The 25,378-nt window shown below is 35.9% G+C and overlaps 2 protein-coding genes and 1 pseudogene across 2 annotated transcripts; 1 reads left to right on the top strand and 2 right to left on the bottom strand.

Annotated features, from left to right (window-relative positions):
* Positions 1-6,489: 6,489 nt before the first annotated feature.
* LOC120183310 (protein TRM32-like) lies at positions 6,490-7,323 on the bottom strand. Its single transcript, XM_039188035.1, has 2 exons — positions 7,287-7,323; positions 6,490-7,184 (listed from the first exon to the last, which is right to left on the bottom strand). The coding sequence occupies exon 2, from the start codon at positions 7,084-7,086 to the stop codon at positions 6,490-6,492; it is 597 nt and encodes a 198-aa protein (XP_039043966.1). The 5' UTR covers positions 7,087-7,184; positions 7,287-7,323.
* An 8,185-nt stretch (positions 7,324-15,508) lies between these two features.
* On the bottom strand, positions 15,509-18,313 carry LOC120183292 (annotated as a pseudogene).
* Positions 18,314-22,535: 4,222 nt separating this feature from the next.
* On the top strand, positions 22,536-23,006 carry LOC120183305 (17.6 kDa class I heat shock protein 3-like). Its single transcript, XM_039188027.1, has one exon. The coding sequence runs from the start codon at positions 22,536-22,538 to the stop codon at positions 23,004-23,006; it is 471 nt and encodes a 156-aa protein (XP_039043958.1).
* Positions 23,007-25,378: the final 2,372 nt, after the last annotated feature.

The following is a 25,378-nucleotide window of genomic DNA, read 5'->3' as shown; positions in this document are numbered from 1 at the left end:
GTGGCTGGTGGGTATTTATACCCACCACTGATGCTCTGTTTTGCCCTCTACGGGATATTTTCGGTGATGACGGGGTCGTTCCCGTACCTTTCGGGCCATCATTGCTTCACATGGTCGGGAATCCGGGATGGTGCAGTCCCGGTTTTCCCGGCGGCCGGTTCTCCTCTTTGACTGGGTAACCCCCATGCGCGCCTGTGCTTGGATGTGTAAACCCTAATTGTAGGTTTGGGCTGGTTCAGGCCCCAAATATTGGACTCGAACAGTGGACTTCTCATAGACCCATCATGGACCTGGACCACAAAACAGAATAAATGAAATAATGAATAAAATAAATAAAATGAAAAGAAATAATAATAATAATATAATAATAATAGACTATAATATATATATATCTCAAAATATTTTTTAAACTATATTATATTTAAAAACGTTTTCAAAACTATACCATATAGTTTTCAAAATGATTTTAAAAATATTATATAAGTTTTCCAAAATATTTTTAAAAAATATATATAAATTTTCAAAAATGTTTTTTTTAAAATATACATTATATTTTCAAAATGATTTCAAAAATATGTTATATAATTTTCAAAATATTTAAAACTTATATTGTATATAAGTTTTCAAAAAGTTTTAAACAAACTATATTATATATATTTTCGGAAACCGTTTTTTGAAAACTATATGTTATATTTTTTAAAAACACTTTCAAAAATTATACTATATATCGTATATATGCCTAATAAATAAAATAAAAAACTCAAATTCGGGTGAAAATGAGTCTACATTCCAAAGAGGATGAACCCTCAATGGATTAAATGCCTTTTCTGTCAAATCTTCACGCAACCTGCTTCCGCTTCCACCCACTTTCCTTCCATTTTGTATTGTCGTTGGTATATTGGCAATGATTCCCATCCATGGATAAACAAACACCTCGTCATCTTTCTTTGAAGGTTAGACATCTGATCATCAACAAATAACAAATAGGCATCTTTTAAGTTTGCCAACACCTAGTGAATCATGCAGATATTAGACACGATATTGTCTCTAAATACTTAGCAATCAAAAAACAGTCTGTAGAAATAGAGAATGCTTGTTTAATGATAGGAACCTTAACGGATTTCAAGAAGTTAGGCAACGGAAGGAGGTGAAAAGCTGCTTCGTTTTTAAATCGAATCGTTTTTAGACGTCTGTAAAGTTTCTCAACAGATGAAAATATTTTCAAAACAGTACATAGTAAGCATCTACAAACGTAAATCCAGATGACTTCTGAGTGTTAAGAGTTATATGAATCAAACAAGAACAAACCAAATAGAGAAACAAAATAGAAACCCCTTGTTTGGTTACGAGAAACAGAGAAAAGGAAGGAAACGGTGTAGACTGTAGACAACAGAGAGCTAGGCCGTATACAAATAGTGAAATCATTAAACATGATTTTTGTATCTTTTAATATCATATTCTTCTTCATTCACTATCTCGTCAAAGCAAAACATGAAAAACATAAACCTCGAAGTGAAAAGCAACAAAAAAATGGCATTGCCTTGTAAAGACGAAAAGTTACACCGTGAGTAAGAGGAAAGTTGAAATATAGGGTTTTCTGGGAAAAGAAAGCAACTGAAATTGTACAAAAGCGAGAGAGCTCTGCTTAGATATTAAGTATTCTGCAAATGAGGCGCTCTGCTTTGTCTCTCGACATGAATATCTTGTCGTTCCATATTTTCCTTTACCAACACGGATAGCGATCCCCTGCGCCCATCCTCAAAATAGGTGTTTCGTTTAATTTCTTTTCACATCTAAAATCTATTTATTTATCAGAACTCATAATTTATTGCACGTGCTTAAAAATTTAAATGTACAAAATTTTAGTATAATGTATGTCCAATGTAGTTTATTTTATACTCATAAATTGAAAAATATTAAACGATTAAATATGTTTATCCTCATAAAAACAAAGAAGTTATAAAGCTCATAAAAAATTAAATCTGCTAGCTCAAGTGCCACGACTTCTTCGGCTTGAATGCTCATCCAGGCGTTTCTGTCCAAAACTCTAGCAACATAGCATCCAATGACCGGTCTGTTCTGGTTGGGAAGCCAGGTTTTTGCTAACTTTGATCCACACTTCTTCAACAACATCGTTCTCTTGAGCTTCAAGCTAATGCTAGTGTTGAAAGAGAAGTGCTTGGGGAAATATACATGATTTTTTCACCCATCTCAAGTAACTCTTCATCGACGAGATCGAAATCAGTCGGTGATCACGGTTACTTCCAAATTCATCAATGGTGGATTCCAGTTCAGGATGCAATAGAGTCTCAATTCCTTGAACATTGATGGGTCCAATGGTCCGGTGAGAACCATATTTGGCGCCCCTCATCTCGTGTGAAACCTGAGAGCTCCAAAATGTCTTTGACATAATTGTACCAAGGATCAGCCTCCCTATCTGGTTCAAAGAATAGGAGCCGACTGCTGTTTCCCATGGTTTTATTGTCAACACTTTCCTGGCTTGTTCTGCGCCTTTCTTTCATAAAATACTCTGCTTCACTCTCGGGAAAGTTTGAATGATTCAGTCCTAAACCTGATAAACGTTTAGCCAAAGAGTTAGCAGCCACTTCAACAATGAATCAGGAACAGATAAAAAAGCTTGTTAATTGTTCATTGGTTGAATCTTAACTACATTGATGTGCAAGTTCATATTATAGACATGTACCTTCTGACAATGGAAGCTTCGCTGTGTTGGTCATGCCACTTAAATCTGAAGTTGATTGCGTCAGCTCAACTGCATCTTCATTGAATTCACATGGTTTAGCAATTTGTTCACTGCTTTTATCCACTGATAAACCAGTTGAACCACGGCTATTCAATCCTTCTCGTCTGTTTCCCTGCGATTCAGCCTCTATAACGGCTTCTACTTGTTCTAAGTATCAATATCTTCAGGGAAACTAGTTGGTTTTGGTTCTATATGAGCATCGGTTTCCTTGTCTGCATCATTATCTTGGATACTCCTGATGGGATCTCCGATGAAAAAGCATGATAAGGCACCTCATATAGAAGGGAGCAAAATGATTCAAGATCAGATAGGGATGAAATCCTCCTGAAAAACTTGGAGCATTATTCCCTCTTGATGGAACTTCATCTTCATTTCTCAACTTTAAGCTCCTTGAGTGATTCAAATTGGCTTCGTTGCTTGCACTGTGCTGAAACAACCGAGTGTATCTCTCTAGTGACTCATTTATAGACTTTGTTCTTATCATCATTCTGAGTCTACCATTGTCGATATCATGATCTTCGGTATTGTTTGGAGGACAACTACTGGCCATTTTATCAGAGCTTTCCAATGCCTCTCTCTCATTTGTGGACAATGGATCTCTTGAAGAAACAAGAAGGGTGAGCTCATTGGACCTTGTATGGTTAATACTCTTTAGCCTTTCCTTAAGGGTCTGCTTTATTCTCTGCTTAATGTCCTTGAGACGATTCATAACTAAATGATTCCATCTTTGGGAATCAGATGCCTGGGGTGAAGAGCTTGCTTCTTCCTTGACAAAGCCCTGAAAACCATTGGCGCTCCTCGTCAAGGTCTTTGACTTGGATAATTGAGCACCTGCGATGGATTTTCGCCCCTTCGGAATGACCAAACTTCCTTCTGCTTGTGCTCAAGTGTACTAGACCTAAGATATCCACTGCGAGGTGAATCAAGCATCGGAAATGAGCCTGATTTTGTTAATTTTACTGCCTTTGAAGTTTGCTTTCCAGGAAAATGATGTGAAATACGAACCTCAGGATCCTGAAGAATATCTAGGAATATTATCATGTATGTTGTATATCATTGCAATGCCACTTATCTCAATAAACAAACACAATCAGTTACATTCTAATGGGCTACCTGAACAAGAAACGTATTACATATGCGACAAAATACTCTAATCTCACTCCAAAAACACCATAAATGATATGAAAATTTCTCATTTCAATAGTTTTCTACAACCCTGTAAAGCATATTTGCTACATTCTTTCAGATTTTAGCAATGCACCTTGTTTCAGTGATAGAACTAAGACAAAAAAAGCTCTTATACGTGTGTTTATGCAACTTTAGCCTTTCAATACGGAGGTTAACTTTAAGTCCATGGTTACCTAAATAAGAGTTAAAAGAATCCATACCATAAGGATTATTGCAATTCTGATACCAATCAAATGTATATAGCTGGAAGCGCATTGCGATCTACAACTAATCCACCATTTAGTTTGCCTAATCTAGCGAACAGAAGCAATGAACAATAGAGTTGAGCTTCTTTTTAAATCAAATTTGGCAAACCGAAGAACAGGCTAATTTTATCTAGTCTCTAGAATGTATCGATTTGATGGCTAGACTGACACTTCAAGCAGCAAAATATGGATATAGCTTAATCCACCAAACGAGGAAGACATATATATAAGTAATTTGTTAGCAGATAATCATCGAAACACAAAAATAAATTCAATAAAATTATAATCAACACACTAGAATCGGAGAGCAAAAGAAATAATGTTGGAGCTGAGAAACCTTATCAACCAGTCCAGCTGTTGCACCAGAGCTCCGAACTCTATCTTCGATTAACCATCCAGCTGGCAACCAAGTCTCCGGAGGCACCACGTGTCGCTTCTCCTAGGCTCAGCTGAGGAAGATGAGATGTCCGGGACTTGTTTCGGCGTCTCGGACTGACAGCCATTAGGAGGCTCAAACGATTGGCTTTGGCCGTTGGCGTCGATGAAAACTCCGGGTTTGAGGAGAGGATCGGAAGGTAAATCGGATGTGGAGGGTTGAACCGGGCTTGACATTGAGAAGAGGAAAGAGCCGAAAGGACTTTTCGACGTTTCGGAAAAAAAAACAGGGCAAAATGATACGGCACGAGATGGATTCGATTTAGCGTATCTGTACCTAAATCACCGCTAACTCAATAAAACCGTACCAGATATGGTAAGAAATCGTAAAAAACCGGGAAATTTATTGGCAGATTTTTTTGAAAACTAAATTAGAAAATTATGAGTTTAGTATCTAAACTATTAATTTTGGTAGTTTAGTATATAAACTTTTATTTTCAAAATTATACCTAAAGTTTAGTTTTTGTTTCATTTTAGTACCCCTTTTCAAATTTAACCTTAAATTTAGACATAAATTGAAAGTTTTGATACTAAAATAGACCAAAACTTATAGTTTAGGTAAAACACCTTAAGCTTTAATGGTGGTACTAAAATGAAACAAAAACTAAATGTTAGGTATGGTTTTGAAAAAATTGAAAATTTATGTACTAAAACGAATCAAAACTAATAGTTTAGATACTAAATACATTATTACCCAAAGAATTTTGGTATCAACAAATTACAAATTTAACAATTGAACTCTATTATCATTCTATTTTACTCATCGTATTTTTTTTTAAAATTCATTTAATACTTAAAGTTTATAGATTGATTTTGTGCCGTTTTTTTCTTTAACTTGATGAAATAATATTTATTAATTATGAATGGCCATAATAGTAATTAATGTTTTATTCAATATTTTTTTAATTTTTCCACTCTTATATTTATGTTTTTTTTTTCTTCTAAAATAGAAAAATACATCTTTAATGAGGGTAGATGGTCAGTGAAATCAAGATGAGAAATTGAGCATGCATGAAGGGTAAAATGAAAAAAAAAAATGTAAAAATTATTTATTTAAATTAATTCATAATATCCACTAGGGGTGGGAATAGGCCATGCCAGGCCAGGCTTTAATTGGCCTGGGCCTGACCTACACTAATTTGTATTGGCCTGGGCCTGGCCTGTGGCCTGTCAAAGGCTTTTATTTAGGTCTGGCCTGGGTCTGTTTAAAAGCCTGGCCTTTTTAAAAGCCTGTTTAACAATAAACATTTAATATTTTCAGTTTAACCATTAATTTTAGAGTAAAATCCCTATTAAGTCACTCTAACTTATATTTTACAAAGTAGTCACTCTAAATAGACCGGCCTATTAGACTTATAAGGCTTTTAATAGGCCTAAGCCTGAACTGTTTAGTTAAATATGCTTTTAAAAAGGCCTGGGCCTGACCTGTTTAGTTAAGCCAGACTTTATACAGGCCAGGCCCAGACCCCTGGAGGCCGGCCTGGCCTATTCCCACCCCTAATGTCCACATAAATTAACAGGAGAGTGACAAAAAATTTAACATATAAAATTTAATTTAAAATAAAAAAAATAATATACAATGACAAAAAATATTCTAACATATCAACATTTAACACCGTTAAATTAAATTATTGGATAGAATTAAAAATATAAGGGACATTTTTAAAAAAAATACAAGGGACATATTTAATATTTTAAAAGTACATAACCACTTTGAGAGATTTGATAAAGTACAAAACAAAGTTTTATGTACAAGTAAGACCAATTAATTACCATATATCCTACAACTAATAAATATTGTTATTCGTACATAAACAAGAATTTCTTCGAGAACGCACATTCATCAACGATCAAAATTCATGTACTGTTGAAAAAAGGGAAACGGTAATTTTGGCCTAAATGACTTTCAAAACAAACAACTTCATCCAAAAGCTCATCAAAAATTAAATCTTCTAGCTCAAGTGCCACCACTTCTGATTCGGCTTGAAGGCTCATCCAGGCGTTTCTGCCCAAATCTCCGGCTACAATATCATCCAATGACAGGTCATGTTCTGGTTGCGAGGCCAGGTTTTTGCTAACTTTGTTCCACACTTCTTCAACAATATTGTTTCGCTTGAGCTTCAAGCTAATTCCAGTGTTGAAAGAGAAGGGCTTGGGGAAATACACCGATGATTTCTCACCGATCTCAAGTAACTCCTCGTCAACGAGATTGAAAACCAGTCGGTGATCACAGTTGCTTCCAACTTCATCAATGGTGGATTCCAGTTCAGGGTGCAATAGATTCTCCAATTCCTTGAACATTGATGGGTCCAATGGTTGGTCCGGTGAGAACCATATTTGGCGTCCATCATCTCGTGTGAAACCTGAGAGCTCCAAAATGTCTTTGACATAATTGTACCAAGGATCAGCCTCCCTATCTGGTTCAAAGAATAGGAACCGACTGCTGTTTCCCATGGTTTTATTATCAACACTTTCCTGGCTTGTTCTGCGCCTTTCTTTCGTAAAATAGTCTGCTTCCCTCTCGGGAAAGTTTGAATGATTCAGTCCTAAACCTGATACAAGTTTAGCCAAAAGAATTAGCAGCCAAGTTTATTAATAATCATTGGTTGAATCTTAACTACATCGATGTGCAAGTTCATATTATAGACATTTACCTTCTGACAATGGAAGCTTCACTGTGCTGGTTATGTCACATAATGAAGTTGTTTGCGTCAGCTCAATTGCATCTTCATTAAACTCACATGGTTTAGCAATTCGTTCACCGCCGGTTGAATCACAGCTATTCGATCCTTCTCGTCTGTTTTCCTGCAATTCTCTATAACAGCTTCTACTAGTTCAAGTTTATCGATATCTTCACGGAAACTAGTTGGTTTTGGTTCTATATGAGGGTCGGTTTCCTTGTCTGCATCATTATCTTGGATACTCCTGATTGGGATCTCCGAAGAAAGAGCGTCATAAGACACTTCATAGAAGGGAGCAAAATGATTCAAGATCAGACAGGGATGAAATCCTCCTAAAAACTTGGGAGCATTATTCCCTCTTGATGAAACTCTATCTTCATTGCTCAACTTTAAGCTCCTTGAATGATTCAAATTGGCTTCTTTGCTTGCACTATGCTGAAACAAACGAGTGTATCTATCTAGTGACTCATTTATAGACTTTGTTCTTATCATCATGAGTCTACCATTGTCGATATCATGATCATCGGCATTGTTCGGAGGACAACTACTGGCCATCTTTTCCGAGCTTTCCACTGCCTCGCTCTCATTTGTGAACAATGGATCTCTTGAAGAAACCTGGAGGGTGAGCTCATTGACACTTGTATGTTTAATACTCTTTCTCCTTTCCTTGAGGGCCTGCTTTATTCTTTGCTTAATATCCTTGAGACGTTCATAACTAAATGGTTCCACCTTTGGGAATCAGATGCCTGGGATGAAGAGCTTGCTTCTTCCTTTACGCTTCGATAACGATAGTCGGTCCCGGTCAAGGCCTTTGACTTGGATAATTGAGCACCTGCGACTGATTTTTTGCCCATTTGGAAGGACCAACCTTCCTTCTGCTTGTGCTCAAGTGTGCTAGACCTAAAATACCACTGCGGGTGAATCGGGCATCGGAAATGAGCCTGATTTTTGTTAATTTTACCGCCTTGGATGTTTGCTTTCCAGGAAAATGATGTGAAATACCGACCTCAGGATCCTGAAGATCTAGGAATAAATCTTTGTTTACCTTAAATATCTCCAAAACATCCACAGCCTCAACCTGATTGTATGAAACTTGTTTATTGAGCTTTATAGACTCTGGCTTCAGATTTCGAGTTCCCCTATTATTATTAGCATGCTTTCCAGAATTCCCTTCATGTTCGAAGTGTTGGTCTGCATTCTTGCTTTCATGGATATCAGGCCTTTTACTCTTTGTCGAGGTCGTATAGGAGGTGTCGCCTTGCTTGCGGACAAGGATAATTGGATTCATCCAACCTAGACCGAAACCTGAATGTTCCAGGTGATGGGTTGAATCAGTTTGCTGCAACTGTGATTTTGCAGAATGCCCCAGAATCCAATCTTTATTTTCGTTCTCTTCCTTAGCCTTCTCTTTACTAGTTAACCCTTTTGTGGGCGCGTTGCCAGACCTTTTGTTGGTTGGTCCTGCTTTCCTTGTTTGCTGCTGAACCTGTTAAATTAGGCCAATCATTTTGTATTTAGTTCATCCCCATGTCCAATATCTGTAAGTGAAAATCAACTAATATTGTGTTAGCTTACTTGGATTTGTTCAGCCTCGGCATCTAAAACCTTTGGGATTCCACAGGTTCACGTTCCATGGATAAAGTTTGCGGATTTTGCACACCCTGCGATTTCGAAAGAAGAAAAAAAGATAGAATCATACAAAGCTAGCATTTTTTGTTGTCTAATTGTACAAACTAACACGAAACTCTCGAACAAGCATCGAAATGCTTGTTAATTGCAGTTCGTAATAAGAAATTTTCTGAATTTGATGAAAGGGATGAGGCAAGGTGAGGTTTTATTACATCTCGAACGTCTTCCTCTGTTGAACTTTCTGTTGGGAGAATCTTTTTGACATTATACCAATGACGGTGGTCAAGAATTAAATATGCCCCCCATGCAACCTGGATGATAATTCTCCAATTCAACATCATCAGACCGTTGATGAACTACCCTTCCCATGTTGAACACACGACAGCCTCAAATTGATTCCTGTTAAATCTGATAAATCAGACAAGAAAAGAAAAAACAATTATCCTCGAGTGTTTAATCTGCCTGAATTAATCAGCAGAGAGGACTCGTGTTTGACAAGTTTGTGAAAAAAATGGATATTTAACATAAATTTTTAGAACAGAAGATGAACAAGAAAGGATGAAACTCATTAAAGGAATTTCAAGGTCAAGGTGATGTAAACATCAGAAAAGATTATACAGCAATGAAAAAACAGCTACCTTCGATAAATTCTGAAACATTAATAAAATTAATCAAGCATCACAACAACAGATAAGAGAAAGAGATGAAGAAAGAAACATCAGAACCTTAAAAAGCTTACCTGAAATAACAGAGAACTCAAGATTTTCTTCAAGCATAAGAGCTCAAAGCACTAAAGCAAAGCTAGAAAACGGAAGACAGAAACCCCAAATCTATACAGAAAAAGGTTTTCTACAAAAGAAATAAGAAGGCAGAAAACAGGTTTCTTTAATCTGGCCAAGAAAGAAGACGAAGAAGGTCGTTAGTCGTAGTAAAGTTTTAAGAGGACAAAAGGGGGAAGAACCGGTGTTTAGACGCCAAAGTTGGAAAAAACAAGCTTCATTTTACCCGCCAAGACTGGTCCACACTTCTATAGTTTTAGACAAAGCCAAGTTCAATTATACACATTGCCCGTCAAACACAAAAGGTTACGTCTACCTGACCAAACAATATTATTGAATATTATAACAAATATCATTGATAAAACGTTGAACTCCCATTTTCTGCTGGTTACCAAGCCTACAAAAACCAGTACATTTCACCAACTTTTAGTTGTAAGAAGAAAGGGACTGAGATTGTAGGTTAGGCTGCTGTGGTCAATCCGTAATTTAGAACATAATGATTTTGTAACGCTGCTGTGAAGTTTTAACTTTGAATTGTTTTTGTCCATATTCCATGAATTATCTTTGAAGATGCCAAGAAAAAATAAGGTGTTATTATCAGTGTATGACTGGTTCAAACTTCAAAGGGGGTGTGCATTTAAATAGTGGAATATACAAAATGAGGATTATTTAAATTTGAAGGGTCAGTCAGCAAAATTATATTATCAAGTGCAAATGGACCATGTTGCTTCAATATGGAAGTTCTAGATTGATGTTTGACGACGAGTCATGTTAGGAAAAACATCAGACATTTTAAGCAGCAGATAAAAGATAGTTTTTTTGTTGTACATATAAATTCCTGCAGCTGCCTGAAGAACGAGGGAATATGGATGTAGACTAATTCTAAAGCTGTTTGGTGTAAAGTTGACGTTGTGATTTTAGTCCAAGTTTGAGATGCTTTCAAGCCCTAGATTGGACTGGTTCAATCAAAGGTTTCAAATTTTGACTTGAGAAGGGAGTGTGTCATGGGGTTCCCCCCCCCCCTTCTGGAAATTGCAGTCGCACCCCAAATTTTCCAAGGTGAAGCTTTAACACGTAGGACTTCTATTATAAAATTGATTCTTTTAATTTAATTTGTTTTGAACACACCTTCGATATTTGAAACATAAATATAATTAAAGGATCAAACATCTAATCATATTCGTTGATATAATAAAAAAAATCAAGAGTAAATTATGCATTTAGTATCTCAACTTGTTCCATTTTAATCCTTCAACTATTTTTTTAAATTATATTTTGATTTTATTTTTTAAACAAATAGAATGTTGTTATCCAAGGAAAAGTGGTGAACTGCTACAAACAAACATGGGTATCTAAAAAAAAGATACTCAACCCAAAAGACTCCAAGCACAACAAACAGAAGAATTCAAAGAACCAATCCTTATCATTGATCGTAATCAAATTTCTTGTCGAATTTCGAAAGATCCTACAATTCCATTCCTCCTGCAATACATACATAATCTTTTTCTAAATCCCAATAGAAAAATGGCATTCAAAGGAAAGATGAGATCTCGACTCAACACCTACAGCACCAAGAATACGTTTATCATCCACCATCACGTCCATCCTTCTTAATCGGTCCTTAGTCGCCAACCTATTAAGAATAACAAGTCAAGCAATCATTGCATGTTTAGGAATACGTAATAAGAACCAAACAAGTTTACTCCACTGCACCCTATCCTCCCTTCTTCTAAACTCAAGCCATAACTACTTGGTTGAAATTAGAGCCCCTCGAGATAACAAACCACTCGAAGGTAAAGCTTCACTTCTCAATGCAAAAGCCTTCCTAAGGCTCCAGCTGAGACTGCTCTTCACCTCCAAGTACCAAAAATCATTCGTTTTAATAATGTAGGCATTCCCCAAACCACTCACAAGAAACCTTCATCAGTTAGGATGCTCCTCACCAATCGAATGAAGCACACCTCATTCCAGCATTGAAGTTTCTTCAAGCCTAATCCTCATTCAGCTTTTGGAAAATAAATTCTATTCCAACAAACTATATTCTCTTTTAACAAGGGCAAACGTAACAGGAAGAATGTTACGATTACCATATTGGACAACTCCCAATAATAAAACTTGCTTGTATTTTCCATACAAGAATGTACCATCAATTTGGACAACGGGTTTACATTATTTCACTACATTAACGCATTGTGGGTAAGTCCAAAAAACACGGTGAAATTGGCATCGATCTCGAAAAACTCGATCATTATGGTAAGCATGGCTAGTTTCAAACTCAATTATTGTCCCAGGATTCAATCATTGAACCAGGTTAAACCAACTGGATAGTTCATTGTAAGATGAATCACATTTGTCGTGTAGTTTATAATGACATTATGTTTTGCCTTCCATGCTTTTTTGTATGAGACAGTGTACCTATATTGATTGTATTGTAGAAATTAGCAATGCAATAGGTATGTGGGAGCTTGCTCTGACCAAGGGCATAATGGCTTGGCAAATCACGTTGGAGTCCAAATTTAGATGGTTCTGGTTGATCCATATGCATAACATGTATGGGGACAACTGTATTTTGTTAGTTCCCATATGCCGATCTTCTTCCTCTTTAAAACGCGAACCATTCAATTGCAGTCATTATCACGTTGGACAAAATAACAAACATACTTTCGGTGGTAAATCGATCGACTCTGGACTGAACTGAAATATGAATATTGTAATTCTTAATTGTCATCATTGCTTCTTCTTTAGATGTGAACTCCATTCCACGATATAAATCACCATTATTAACTGATGAATGCCTCCCATAGTCTCCAAAATTGTGAAAAGCCGGACATCGATGTCTGTGACCCATACTGCGGTTGAGGTGTTTGGTGGAGAACCACCCGCAACATAATTCACGTAGAAACTAAGTATTGGATTCGTAAGCATAGTCGAAAATATCCGCTAATGGGTGTCATAAAACCCTGCGGGCTTTGTGCGAAACCAAACAGTGGTGGCATCTGAAACAACAGATATGGCATCTGAACTTGCGGATGTGGCATCTGAACCGGTTGTAGTGGCTTCTTAAACGGTGGTGTCCCCATGTGAATTGGAGGGCTAAGGATGTAAACCGACGTCACTGGTTGCTGGTTTGATGGTTCCAGTGGCATAGCTGAGGACGACTCAGAAGAACATGTTATTCGTCTAGTAGTGGGGGGACGATGATGTTGTGACGTTGGACTTTTTTTTCGTCGACGATGAATTGCCCCTTCGTGCTTTTGCTGAAAGTAAGAATGACTACCCGTTTGAGTTGAACATTCAATATAGTCATCTAAAACCATCAAACCAGTTTCTGTTATATACTTCGATGGGGCAAGCGTTGATGTCGGTTCTCCCATATCGTCAACCAATCTCTATGTTTCACCAACCAATTTACCTCTTTCTTGTCCCGTCTATCGATGTTATGCATATTGTTGAGGTTCCTTGGTGCTTCTGGAATAAATTATGTAAACCCAAACTGACAAAACACACGATCAATCGAATGCCACTCAATAATAACATAACAAATAAGGGGCACAACTGCCACACATACATCCATCCCACTAAGGTTAGACGAGATGCAAACCCTCAATTCGTCATTCAAAATGACAACCATTTGAACTAAAACAAAAAATATAGGTCTCTTATCAAAATTAAAATGAGATTCAAATTATATAAATACAATTAAATAAAAAATTAAAATTAAAAACGTACATCTATACCAACTTTATGGTCAATGAGTAATCAGATATCTTGTAATTCTTGTGGGATATCACGATGATTTTTCCTATTACTTGATCAACTATTTAATATAAAAATATATATGTTTCATTCTATAATAATTGAAAATATTATTTAAAAATAAATTTACTATTGATACCTTTAAAGGAACGAAAAGACATATGATTCATTCACGATCGGGCACAAAAAAGGCATGTGGTATCATGCCCACGATTGGAGAAGCATGATATAACCGTCAATAGAAGTCTTCTTATAATTCGTAGTCTGACACATTTCTCTAAACAAAAATGCCAACACTGCAGAGCTCCAACTCAATGTGACAACTACTTCAAAATCGATCAGATGCCTCAACCACATACAATGGACCTGGTTCTGAGATTTTTTAGGCATCAATATACCTCTAATGAGTTGTAGTATATATGCTTGGGCAAATGATTTTGCCTCGTCCTCCGACCAATTTTCGCGCAACTCTTTAAATTCACTTTTCAACCACGCTAATGTTATTCGGCCATTGTTGAAACTAGTCGAATAACTTCCAAGATACTCTCTGCATAAACCCCCAATCATCATCTGCCACACCATAAATGACATTTCCATCGACTAGGAGCCCTAGTTGCATTGAAACATCCTCAGCATAATGGTACACTCCCCATGGTAGATGGAACGTATGTGTCTCTGGCCTCCATCTCTCAATTAGTGTAAAAATCATGGCAGGTTCAAGTTTACAACCTCCTTCAATTTTTGCTAAGTAATTGAATCTAGCCATAGACAAATATGGCCAGATAAGCCTCGTTGTTTCCATCTTCTTGTTGCGAATAAAAACTTATAATATACGATCATTTTCCTAACAAATAAATTCTAACCATTAAAATTTGAGCTACTATTTCAAATTATTTAAATAAATTCTAATAATTTAAATAATATATAATTGATTTCATAATATTCATAAATTTAAAAAAGAATATAGTTTTGTATTCTTACTGTGTTGGCAAAATGACTCAAAATATGATCAGCATCCAATCACAACAACGCACCTTCCATTTTTTTAACTTCAATTAATAAATATTATTGGTAGCCCAATGGGAAGGCGGGAAATCGGGGCGGGAGGGGAGGGGAAGGGCGCCCAATGGGATGATCCTTTAGGGTGTCAGAAAATTCCAGTAAGGCGCGCCTCTGGGATGCACCTTCCAAGGGTATCAGCAGTTTTATCAGGTGTCAGCGGTTTTCGACTAAGGCGTTTCCTACCAACCGCGCCTTACTCCTAAAGCGTGTTTCACTAAACTCACCTCCTTCTCTCAAGTGTTAGATCGAGCAATATTTACAAAACGATGACTGACAGGTAATATTTTATTTATACGGTGATTTTTTGGTCAAATTGCCTAAAATTATTGGTTGAGTTAATTCATGTCCTCGTCTGGATTATATGTTCGAGAAATTGGAGTCAAAAACGTTGCACTGTCTACTAAGTTTCAATAAGATTGTATGTAAAAATGATACTAAATTGCTTTGATTAGGTTTCTGGGATGAAAATTTATGTTTCTATAACCTATAGGCACTTGATCTGTTTTATCTTCTTAAGATAATGTTTTTGAGAAAGAACAACCTAATTGGCGTTTCTAGCATCATGAAGCTGTCTAAAACATCTGTAAAAGGAAAGCTGAAGCACCAAGAGAAAAACAAATATATGACCTGCTATCCTACTATTATTAGGAGTCTGTCCCCTTCCCTTTACTCATTGACCCTGCTATCCTACTATTATTATCCACATCTTACCTTCTTTTTCATCCCATTAATGGATCATAAGTTTAAAACTTTGATAGGGTCAAGACCCAATTCTACCTTTGACTTTTCCAAGTGGGAATTGGAAGCAGCCATTGGAAAATGTTGACAGTCACATTCTAGAAGAAGAAAAGGGGGAAAATCTTTTATTTTTGGAATTATTTTTTTTCTCAAGAGCAATGCCACTTCAATCTAGAGCTAACAAATATATGACCCGATGAAGCTTCAAGCAAACTTATCAACTTAAACCTGCAACTCATTTCTTTTACTTATTTTCCCCCAAAATCTACATAAGCAAATGGACCTCCCCTCATCTAATATATGTAACAAATATGGGTCCACAACTGGCCTTGATTGCTTGGTTTTTTTTCTCCCATCATGTGAAAGGGGATGTCTTTGATTGACCTCGCTTGGGATACTTCCAAGGGCCATGTTTTTTCAAGGCTTATCCATCCACTCATTTTCAGCAGCGATCCTTCCGGAGCCTCGGCCACCGATCTTGCTAAACGAACCAACCGCGGATAGGCTCTTGAAGCTGCTGCTTCCTTCACTGAAATTCCTGGACTTCCTCGGTTTTCTCATCTTCGAGGAACTAACATCCCTGATGTCGTGATCGGCTTCATCACCATTCTTTATCTTGGCTACCACCAACCGGACGATGGTGCTCCGGCAAAAGGGGCATACCGGGGGTGTTAGACTTGCGGTTGCGGGGTTTGGCTTCTTGTGGCAGCACAGTGCCAGTGTGCATTGTGCACACATCTGGTGGCCGCAGTCTTGAACTTCAATTGTGCAGATTTGTTCAAAGCATATGCAGCATAGTTCGGTATCACTAGCCTACATCGAGTATTTCCCCGCAAATATCATCAGCTCCATTACAGCAACTGTTGATTGTTATAGATGGTTCACGTACTAAAGGAAAATACAGTAAAAATAATTATGCTGTGAATTGCTGGACCATGAAATTCAAGACTTTGTATAGCATCTCAACATGAAGGAGACCAAACTACTGGTATGCGAGGACCACAGATGAAACCTAGGCTCAAGAGAAAGTCTATAGATATAATCATAAAGAAAACTAGGTAAGGATATCAAGCAAACACAAAATGGTTGAAGTTTATACACCAATTACTCATCATCGTAGTCTTAACTAATGACAAGGAAGACTTAACTTTGAACAAAAACCGGACTATTGATTCATGAACTAGATCCGATTGAAGTTAGAAATGCGAAAGAAAAGGCAAAGAAATCATTTGAAGGAAAGCATCCAACATTTTACCTCGGAAACACTGTTGTCTAACCCGGAGTCAGAATGTGAGGGTGAAGGAAGTAAGTAAGTTGTTCCCTTGAGGATGTTCTTCTCCCTTTCCCGGTTTGCCTCCATTAAGGCTTGTTCTAATAGTGTTTTTGCCTCCTCGTTAAGCTCACTGATGAACTTTAGTGGTGCTGGCCAGACAATAGGTTCGGCTGATGAAGGATTTAGCAGAGCTGCACATGCTCCATGTTTGTGCTTTAAAGCAACTACATAGGGTATTCTCCTGTAAACATACAAAAATTGAAATTTAGGAAGGAAATATAATGAGAAAAACTCAGGAATCGCATGCAATGCTTTCCCAAAACATCAAGAAAATACGACCTTTGATAAGGTAATACCTCAGATATCTATATACATAAAAGTAATCAGACCATACCCGGATGCATCTCTTTGAAGACGATCCGCACCCCATGCCAACAACACTTGCGGACGCAATCAAGAGATCCCCCTCTAGCAGCTAAATGAAGAGGTGTGCTTCCAGGACAACTGAGGAAAACAAAAACCAATCATTTCTATCTTTAAAAAAGACAGAAACACAATAACAAAAACAATTGTAAATTTGTAATCAAGAACTGTGCAGGAATTATTACACATATCCACCGGTTGAGGCGCAAGCGAGGGCACCGTTGTCTAACAGGATATGTAGGCATTCAGGCCGCCTTTGACGAGACGCTAAGTGCAAGGGAGTAGCTCCCTTGGCGTCTCTTATATTCACAAAACGTGCATATCCCCTGATATCAAAGCCGATCAAACATATAAGATCAAGTAAAAACTGAGATCAATGGTCAAAATTAATTCAAAATAGATTGGAAAGAAATATTTAAACAATCTTGATTGAGAGAAGAAACACACAAACACACCATGAAAAAGCAACAGGGCTGGATTGAGCGGAAAAGAGGATAGCTTGAAGGCAGTCGGAGTGACCATAATAGGCTGCATAGTGCAAGCAAGTTCTTCCATTAATGGAGTCAAACTTTAAGATCTGAAAAGCATAAATCAGATCATTCGAATCAAATTTATATTTCGAATACGCATAATGCATTAAATCGTAACTTTAAAAATGATTTTAAAAAATGGCTCACATTTGCCCCAGCTTCAATGAGCTTCTTCACGCAGGATATCTTCCCATGCATTGCAGCCAACATAAGTGGAGTCTGAAAACATTCAAAAGAATGAAAAATGTACAGAAAATATATAAACCCAAAAAAAGAATCAAAGCTTTAGAGAGAAAAAATGACCTGCTTTTGACGATTTACTACATCCGGGTTCACGGATTTCTCTAAAAGCATAGCCAAAATCTACCCAAAAAAGAAAATAAATCGTTTTCGCATCAAGCGGATGAAACCAAATATGGATCCAACAGCTCAAAACTAAGTAAAATGAAGTTTAAAAGAAGAAGAACATTTAATCCAAAAAGCTATCTTCAAAAACTTGCAAAATGATTACCCACCTCGATCTGACCATAAGCAGCAGCTATATGAAGAGAAGAGTGGCGATCATAAATAGTTCTATGATGTAAAAGATTTGTTTCTCTCTTTAATAAAGCTTCCACAGTTTCAAGGTCTCCAACTTGAACTGCACTAAACAATACATTCTCTTGACTCGCTCCACAACTCAGCCCTTGACCCATCTTTCAAGATAGAAAACGGGGCCTTGCACTTTCTTCTGCCCTTTCACCACCGTCGTCGCCGACTCCCTCCGGTGATGGTGGTGGTGGTGGGTGGCTGTCTGGCCTATCTCTCAATTTAGCTAAAAAATATTCACATTCGTGTAGTCGTCTTTAAAGGCTAAAAGCGAGTGATTTTGATTTGGATAAACTACGTTATAAGTCCCTAAATTAATAGTAATATTCTAAATAGTCACATAATTTCAGAAAGTTACATTCAAATCATTTAATTAGTCGAAAAAACACATTTCGGGTTTTAGGCTTCTTGAAGATCGGGAGCTTCATTTGATAATCTAAACATGAAGAGGTTATTTTTATAAGATAAAGAACATTTCTCATTTCATTAAATGATAGATGATGTAGATTCGAGTTCAAAAAATTTAAAAGTTTTAGGGTAATTTCATAATTTTTGTGAGAGATTCGTAAGAATTTAATTTGATGAATTGAACAAAAAGATTAAAGTAAATTTTATATTGAAATTTAAAATTAATTGATCATCATATACGATAATCGATGACAATCAATATAATAATATTTGACATGGTTATTATGATAAATTATGTATTGATTTAATTGTAATTTTCTAAAAATTAAATATTTTTAATAAGTAAAATATTTTATATTAAAAGTTTCTTTAATATTTAGTAACTAAATAACATGTTTGTAACAATTAGATAATTGACTACTTGAGTAACTAATTTATAATATTTTAAACTTAAATGACCCTTTATATAGTATTATTGATAATTGAGAGGTCCTTGATGTAATTTACCCTTTCTTATTTTTTTAGTTTTTAATTTTTATAAATGTTGGAGTATTTAGCTGACACGAGTTATCACTTATCAGATGCTTTTCGGGACAAATTAAATTCTTGTATAGACAATCCAAATGGAAGACCTCAGCCGTGGATTACTTTTGTCGGTGCGCATTAGGCGTACGATTGTAAGGTTAAATTGGAGAGGATGAATAACAAAATTGAAACGTTTAGCCAATAAAATTGCTGCGTGCAATTCAGAGTTATGGTCTTCTTACCTAAAATACCCTTTTCGTATATATATTTTTTTTTTCACTTTTATTAATTGTCACCTTGGTCTACTGGTGAAAATCAAGTCAGCTTCCTCCAATTATCTTCTCACCAAAGATAAAGTGACAGTGTCTAAAGACTAATGAAACGACGACGTTTTACCCCTCAAAAGAAACTTCATTGATTGCTTTCAGAAAATGTAGATCTGGCACAGTAAATTGAAGTTTGAAAATCCATTTTGGTGGAAAGCTGATTTCTTTAAAAGGAATTATATTTTGTATAGTCCAAGCAGCTTTTTTTTTTTTTGCCTAATAAGCGACGGCAGTCTAAAGTAATCAAGGGATTTGATTTTTGGATAAACAATACAAGCCATCACTTAATTATATGAAAATTTTAATTTGATTATTGATTTTTTAATTTTATCAATTAAATTATTATTTTTTTGTTATTGGTTTCGTATTTACTAAATCGGAATGACCAACATCGTACACCTAGTTTTGGTGGATAAATTTCCCAACAAGGATTTTCTACTTACACAATGACTCAAACTCGAGACTTTGCTTAAGCGATATCAAACTGCTTACCAATTGAACCAACCCATGTTGGCTATCAATTAAATTATTTAACTATTTAAATGTTATCCATTAATCATTAATGATCGAGAAACACAACAATAATAGTGCACCATATTTGAACCCTGATTTTTATGGGAAATCTGATGATTCTTTTATATGTATTTAAATTATTTTCCCAATTCTTGAAAGAGATTGTTTAATTTAATTAAACATTTTAAACTTTGGGGTTGGTGTCAAGGCATTTGGGACTAATCTCAAGATAATTAGTGATTAAGCCAACTTAGTAACAAATGGTATCAAATTCTATTTCTTTTCATTTTGAACAAAAGAGAGGTAAAAATGTCTTAGCAAATTACAAACAGATAAAGTATGCAAGTTAATTTTAATAGTTTTCATGTCATCTAAAAGGATTAATTTGTTACTCTTCATATATTAGATGACAATTTTTTATTTTTTTTCATAATCAATGACTCGGTAAAAAAACTCTTTATAATTGAGGGATTATTAAGTGCCAAGTGCTGTCATAAACTCATCTCATACATGTCTGGGTACGTACCCGGATATAAAAAAACGGTCTTCAATTCTAAAAAATTTATACCTAATATTTGGTTAAATTACAAGTTATGTCATATAAAATCTTAAAATTTACACAATAGTTTCTAAAATTATAACTAAAATCATAATAATTTAAAATTTATACGGTGGGTAGTTAATGAATGGACAGATGTGAGACAGGTTGATATGGGGCGGATAAAATCTCAAACCCATCACCTATACACTACTTACGACGAGTATAATTTTTTTACATCTATACCCATCCACTATCTACCAAATCTATATCCATCCCCATTACAGATACGATATAAAATCCACAAAATTATAGGGTATGTCATCCCTACTAGCTGCTCACCTTGTTTGCATCCATTGATTTAATATTTTAGAGTTAAGCAGCTTTACCTATTCAAATATATAATATTCTAAATATCTTTTATTCAAACAAGTTCTTTTATTATTTTAACGGGTATTGAACTCGATATAACAAGGAAGAGGTGTTAGAAACACTATTGGGTTATTTTAATGTAAGATTACAACGGTTCCTTATCCAGGTTTCATAATTATCCTTTTGTTTTCCTATCAGATCATGTGTTGAAAGCTACACTGAGAAAACACCAACGAATTCAGATTATTGAGTTTCCTGGTAGAAAATAAAATTATTAATATCAGTAGATATTTACTTCTCGAAGCTCTATTTTTATAAGAGTTTGCAACACCTAACTACTGATTTGACTTTCGTTTCCAATTGAATCGTTCCAAATGATCCATCGAGCGGGTCCATATGAATGGTCTCTTCAAGCAAACGGTTTTGTTGTTTTATGTTTTAGTTTTTTCTTCTCCACGGAGAAGACCATCGATAAAGATAGATTTAGGAAAATTGACAAGTTGCTGCAACTTGTGCCCTTACATGTATATAGCGAGTTGCACAGGTTGTCGAGTATACTAAACCCTAATTTAACATACAATCAAGAGAGAGGGTCAGAAGCATCCTTCGGCTGAATTTTATATATGCATTCAAGATGGTTACAGACTTGCAGATTGTGAAGTGTAAAAGAGTTTGATTTATAGTTGGTTTTGCCAGCTGATTATTCATGTTTTGAAGTTTGTTGGTAAAAGGTTAGGCATCCTTTGGCTGAATTTTAACTTGTTTCATGATAACACGAGTGTTTGGTTTTGACTTGTGTCGTATTTTCAGTTTTGTTTTGCAGTACAGAAGTACATGTAATATAACAGCAGCTTTGCTTTGAAAATAACAGCAACGAAAATCACTTTTATGTTTATGTTTTATCTTAGGAAGATCCAAAAATACATGTTATTTTCACCATCTGTCATGCATGATGACAGGGATGAACCTTCAAGACTCAACCTACCACAAAATTAATAAAATCAGACCCCGCTACAAAAAATACATTTTTGTATAATCAGACATAAGATGCAAAATTGGGCTTATGCCTTGAAAACCTAGAATTAGTGCCTAATGATCTAAGGCTTGAATCACCCTCGACCACATCCTATTTGTTATTTTATAGGGCCATAGTGGCTAGGCTTTCTAGTTTGGGCCATCCAACAACCCAGGGAGAGGTAACCAAAAATGAACAAATATTTTTTTTTAAATGTCCAAATAAGCAACAGCCCCAAATTTACTCAATTTTCACGTCAGAATCTGAACTATAATATATATTTTTCCTTTTTTATTTTAATCTAGAGTTTCTAAGTGGTATTATTTAATATAAGGATTCTAGTGTTCGAATTTAGATATTTAAAAATAACAAGTATTTTTAAACTACTAAAATAACTTTAATTCGTACTATAACATATATCTTCTTGAGTAATGCTAGTTAAGCTTGTAAAATATCATAAAGAATATATATATATATATATTATATTATCCAATCATACCCATTAAAGAACATTTATTTGAATTATTCAAGTATGGTGGGAGAAATGCCATGAAACTACCAGAAATCTCTTGCAACTAATAAACTATGAATAATTATTTTCCCTTTTCAAAAACTAGAAGCCTCTTTCATTTTTGTGTATCACTTGCATTCCATCGTGAAGAAGATTAAAGGGAAAAAACTTCCTTTGGCAATTTGTAGAAGTTTTTCATTTTTGTGTTGATTTCTTGTTCTTCACATTTTTGCATAATGTCCCAGCCAATTCTAAGCCTTTTCGGTGGTCGAAGAACCAATGTGTTGGATCCGTTTTCTCTAGATATATGGGATCCTTTGGACGGGTTCCTCCTCAACTCTGCCTTGGCTAACAATGTGGCATCATCAGGCTTGGTTAATGCAAGGGTTGACTGGAAAGAAACGCCCCAAGCTCACGTTTTCAAAGCTGACCTTCCAGGGCTGAAGAAAGAGGAAGTGAAAGTGGAGGTTGAAGAAGGGAGGATTCTGCAGAAAAGTGGAGAAAGAAGCAGAGAGCAAGAAGAAAAGAATGAGAAATGGCATCGCGTTGAGCGTAGTAGTGGCAAGTTCCTGAGGAGGTTCAGGTTGCCCGAGAATGCCAAGATGGATGAGGTCAAGGCTAGCATGGAAAATGGGGTCTTAACTGTCACTGTCCCCAAGGAAGAGGAGAAGAAACCCGAGGTCAAGACCATTGACATTTCCGGGTAATATTATCACTACTTCAAACGGAGAAAATTAAGCAAATGGTTGTTTGTGCGTGTGTTTTCCTTATAAAATGATGTAAGATGTGTTCTGTCGCAGGCTTTTGAGTTTGGAATAAAGTAACGCTTGTTTGAAAGTGAGCGGCGGATCCTCTCCCGAGCTGGGTTGGGGTTTTGCCTTCAGCCTTGGGTTCTCCTGAGCATGGCCTGGGCTGTGAGGCCTTTCTTTTTATTGTTGTATCCGTATCAGGCCTATCGTACCCCTGTTCCCCTCTTTAATGGAATTTTATGATGCTCAATAAATAGACAAAAGAACAATTTTGGATTAAAATAAAACAACCTAACTTTGAAATATAAATAAATTGAGAAAACATGAAATAAAAAATAATTCCATTTAAAATAATTATTTTAAGAGATGTGATACAATATTAATTATCGTTTATGTCATATCATATTATTATGAGAAAATAACTTCAGTGACAGAAAATGCCTTATAATATACGATTTTAACCAACGTTTTTTGGATTTGCGAAAATGACCAACAAATTCGCAACGCGAACTACTATTTTGCTACCCAGTTTCCAAATTCGCAACACAGAAGTCAAATTCGCAACACAAAAGTCAAATTCGCAACACATTAGTCAAATTCGCAAAGCGCGCTTATTTTCGCAACGCAAATTTTATTTTCGAATTCAAAACACAATATTAATTGAGAAACACAAATGTAAACAATATTATCGCAAATCATAACCTAAAACCCTAAATCACAACTCAGCCCCATCTACATCTCTCACTCTCTACGGCGACATCCGTCCCTATCTCCGACGAAATCTGTCTCCATCTCCGGCAAAATCCGTCTATCTCTATCTCTCAGAGCAACCCTCACAACCATTCATGGTCATAAATGGAAAATCAACCACCGAGGGTTAGTTTAATCTCTTATTTTTATTTTGAAATTGTTGTATTATTATTAGATTTTGCTGATATTGATGATAAATTTACTGGTAATTTCAATATATAATCTATAACTATTTCACTTAGATTGCTTAGTAAATTCATTCAGTTGCTGTCAATACTGCCATGTGAAGTTAGTATTTGTCTTTATTTTGTCTTTTTGTTGAAGAAATGCAATTCATTCAAGTTTTAATTTGCAGAAGAATAGTTTTTGAAACTTAAATTCGCAACACGAAAATGAAAATCGCAACGCAAACATGAAAATCGCAACGCGATTTTAGTTTCGCGTTGCGGTTTTCATTTTCACGTTGCGATTTTCATTTTCGCATTGTGAATTTAAGTTTCAGAAACTACTTTTATTCTGCAAATTGAAACTTGAATGAATTGCATTACTTCAACCAAAAAACAAAGACAAATACTAACTTCACAGTGTTGCGAATTTAAGTTTCAAGAATAAACTACTACTCTTTATGTTGTCCTTGAACCTGCACTAAACCTATATGTTGTCCTTTTAAATGTTTATATAAGTGCTTACTTCTAGAATGTTATCTGATGTTTTGTGAACTATGATGGAATAATGACTTGGGTGAATACCGTGCTAGTTTGAAACATATTTGGCTTTGTTTTCACTGTTTAATATCATGTCTGTTTATAGTGTATAATTTGTAGTTTTTGGTATATCTAACTTTGTTTGTTTATTGTTTTTGTAGAAATTTTTTCGGCTGCATTGACCTTAAGGAATAAATTAAGCATAGCCACTAAAATTGCGTCGACGCTTACACTTCTACAAAGAAAATTGTTTGATGATACTTGCTTCGGGCCATGGCTGAAAGTACAACATCCGGGTGGAGATGCTATGTTGACACATTTGTTTCTTCAGACCATGACTAATGATCTACCTGAGAGGATACAACGTGGTGATGAAAAGATATGGTTTCATTTTCCTCCGGCGTATACTTGTTTTGGGCGGGAGGAGTTTTGCTTAATAAATGGTCTACGCTTCGGACACGATGATGTAACCCGGTACACTAGTCATATCTCTCCCCCATCATGGTTATCTCGGGTTTTTCCTGAGCTGGCAAAGTCGAAGCCGAGTTTACAAGTCGACGACTTGAAGAGATTATTTGTTAAAGATGGTTTTACTCGGATAGATGACCTTGATGTTGTCCGAGTATGCCATTTATTACTTTTGCATGCCGGTTTTTTAGGCAAAGAGGGCAGACAATCTATCTCTAAGGACCTAATATTATTGGTAAAGGACCTAAATGCATGAAACCTGTTTTTGTGGGGTTCATATCTATGGAAAGCTATCTGGAAGAAGTTGTCGTCTGCCTTTGAGGAGCGAAAAAGTTTGCGGGGCGATGGTTCTAAAGACACTTTGATAGGCTTTACTTGGGCCTTAAGGTAAGAATTTCTATATAATGT

Source organism: Hibiscus syriacus, unplaced genomic scaffold, assembly GCF_006381635.1.
Source record: "Hibiscus syriacus cultivar Baekdansim isolate YM2019G1 unplaced genomic scaffold, ASM638163v2 tig00112746_pilon, whole genome shotgun sequence".
Classification (NCBI taxonomy): Eukaryota; Viridiplantae; Streptophyta; class Magnoliopsida; order Malvales; family Malvaceae; genus Hibiscus; species Hibiscus syriacus.
This window is presented reverse-complemented; position numbering and strand designations above follow the sequence as displayed.

Coding starts and splice junctions, on each gene's coding strand:
- LOC120183310 (XM_039188035.1), bottom strand. CDS start 7,086: ATGGGAAACAGCAGTCGGTTCCTATTCTTTGAACCAGATAGGGAGGCT.
- LOC120183305 (XM_039188027.1), top strand. CDS start 22,536: ATGTCCCAGCCAATTCTAAGCCTTTTCGGTGGTCGAAGAACCAATGTG.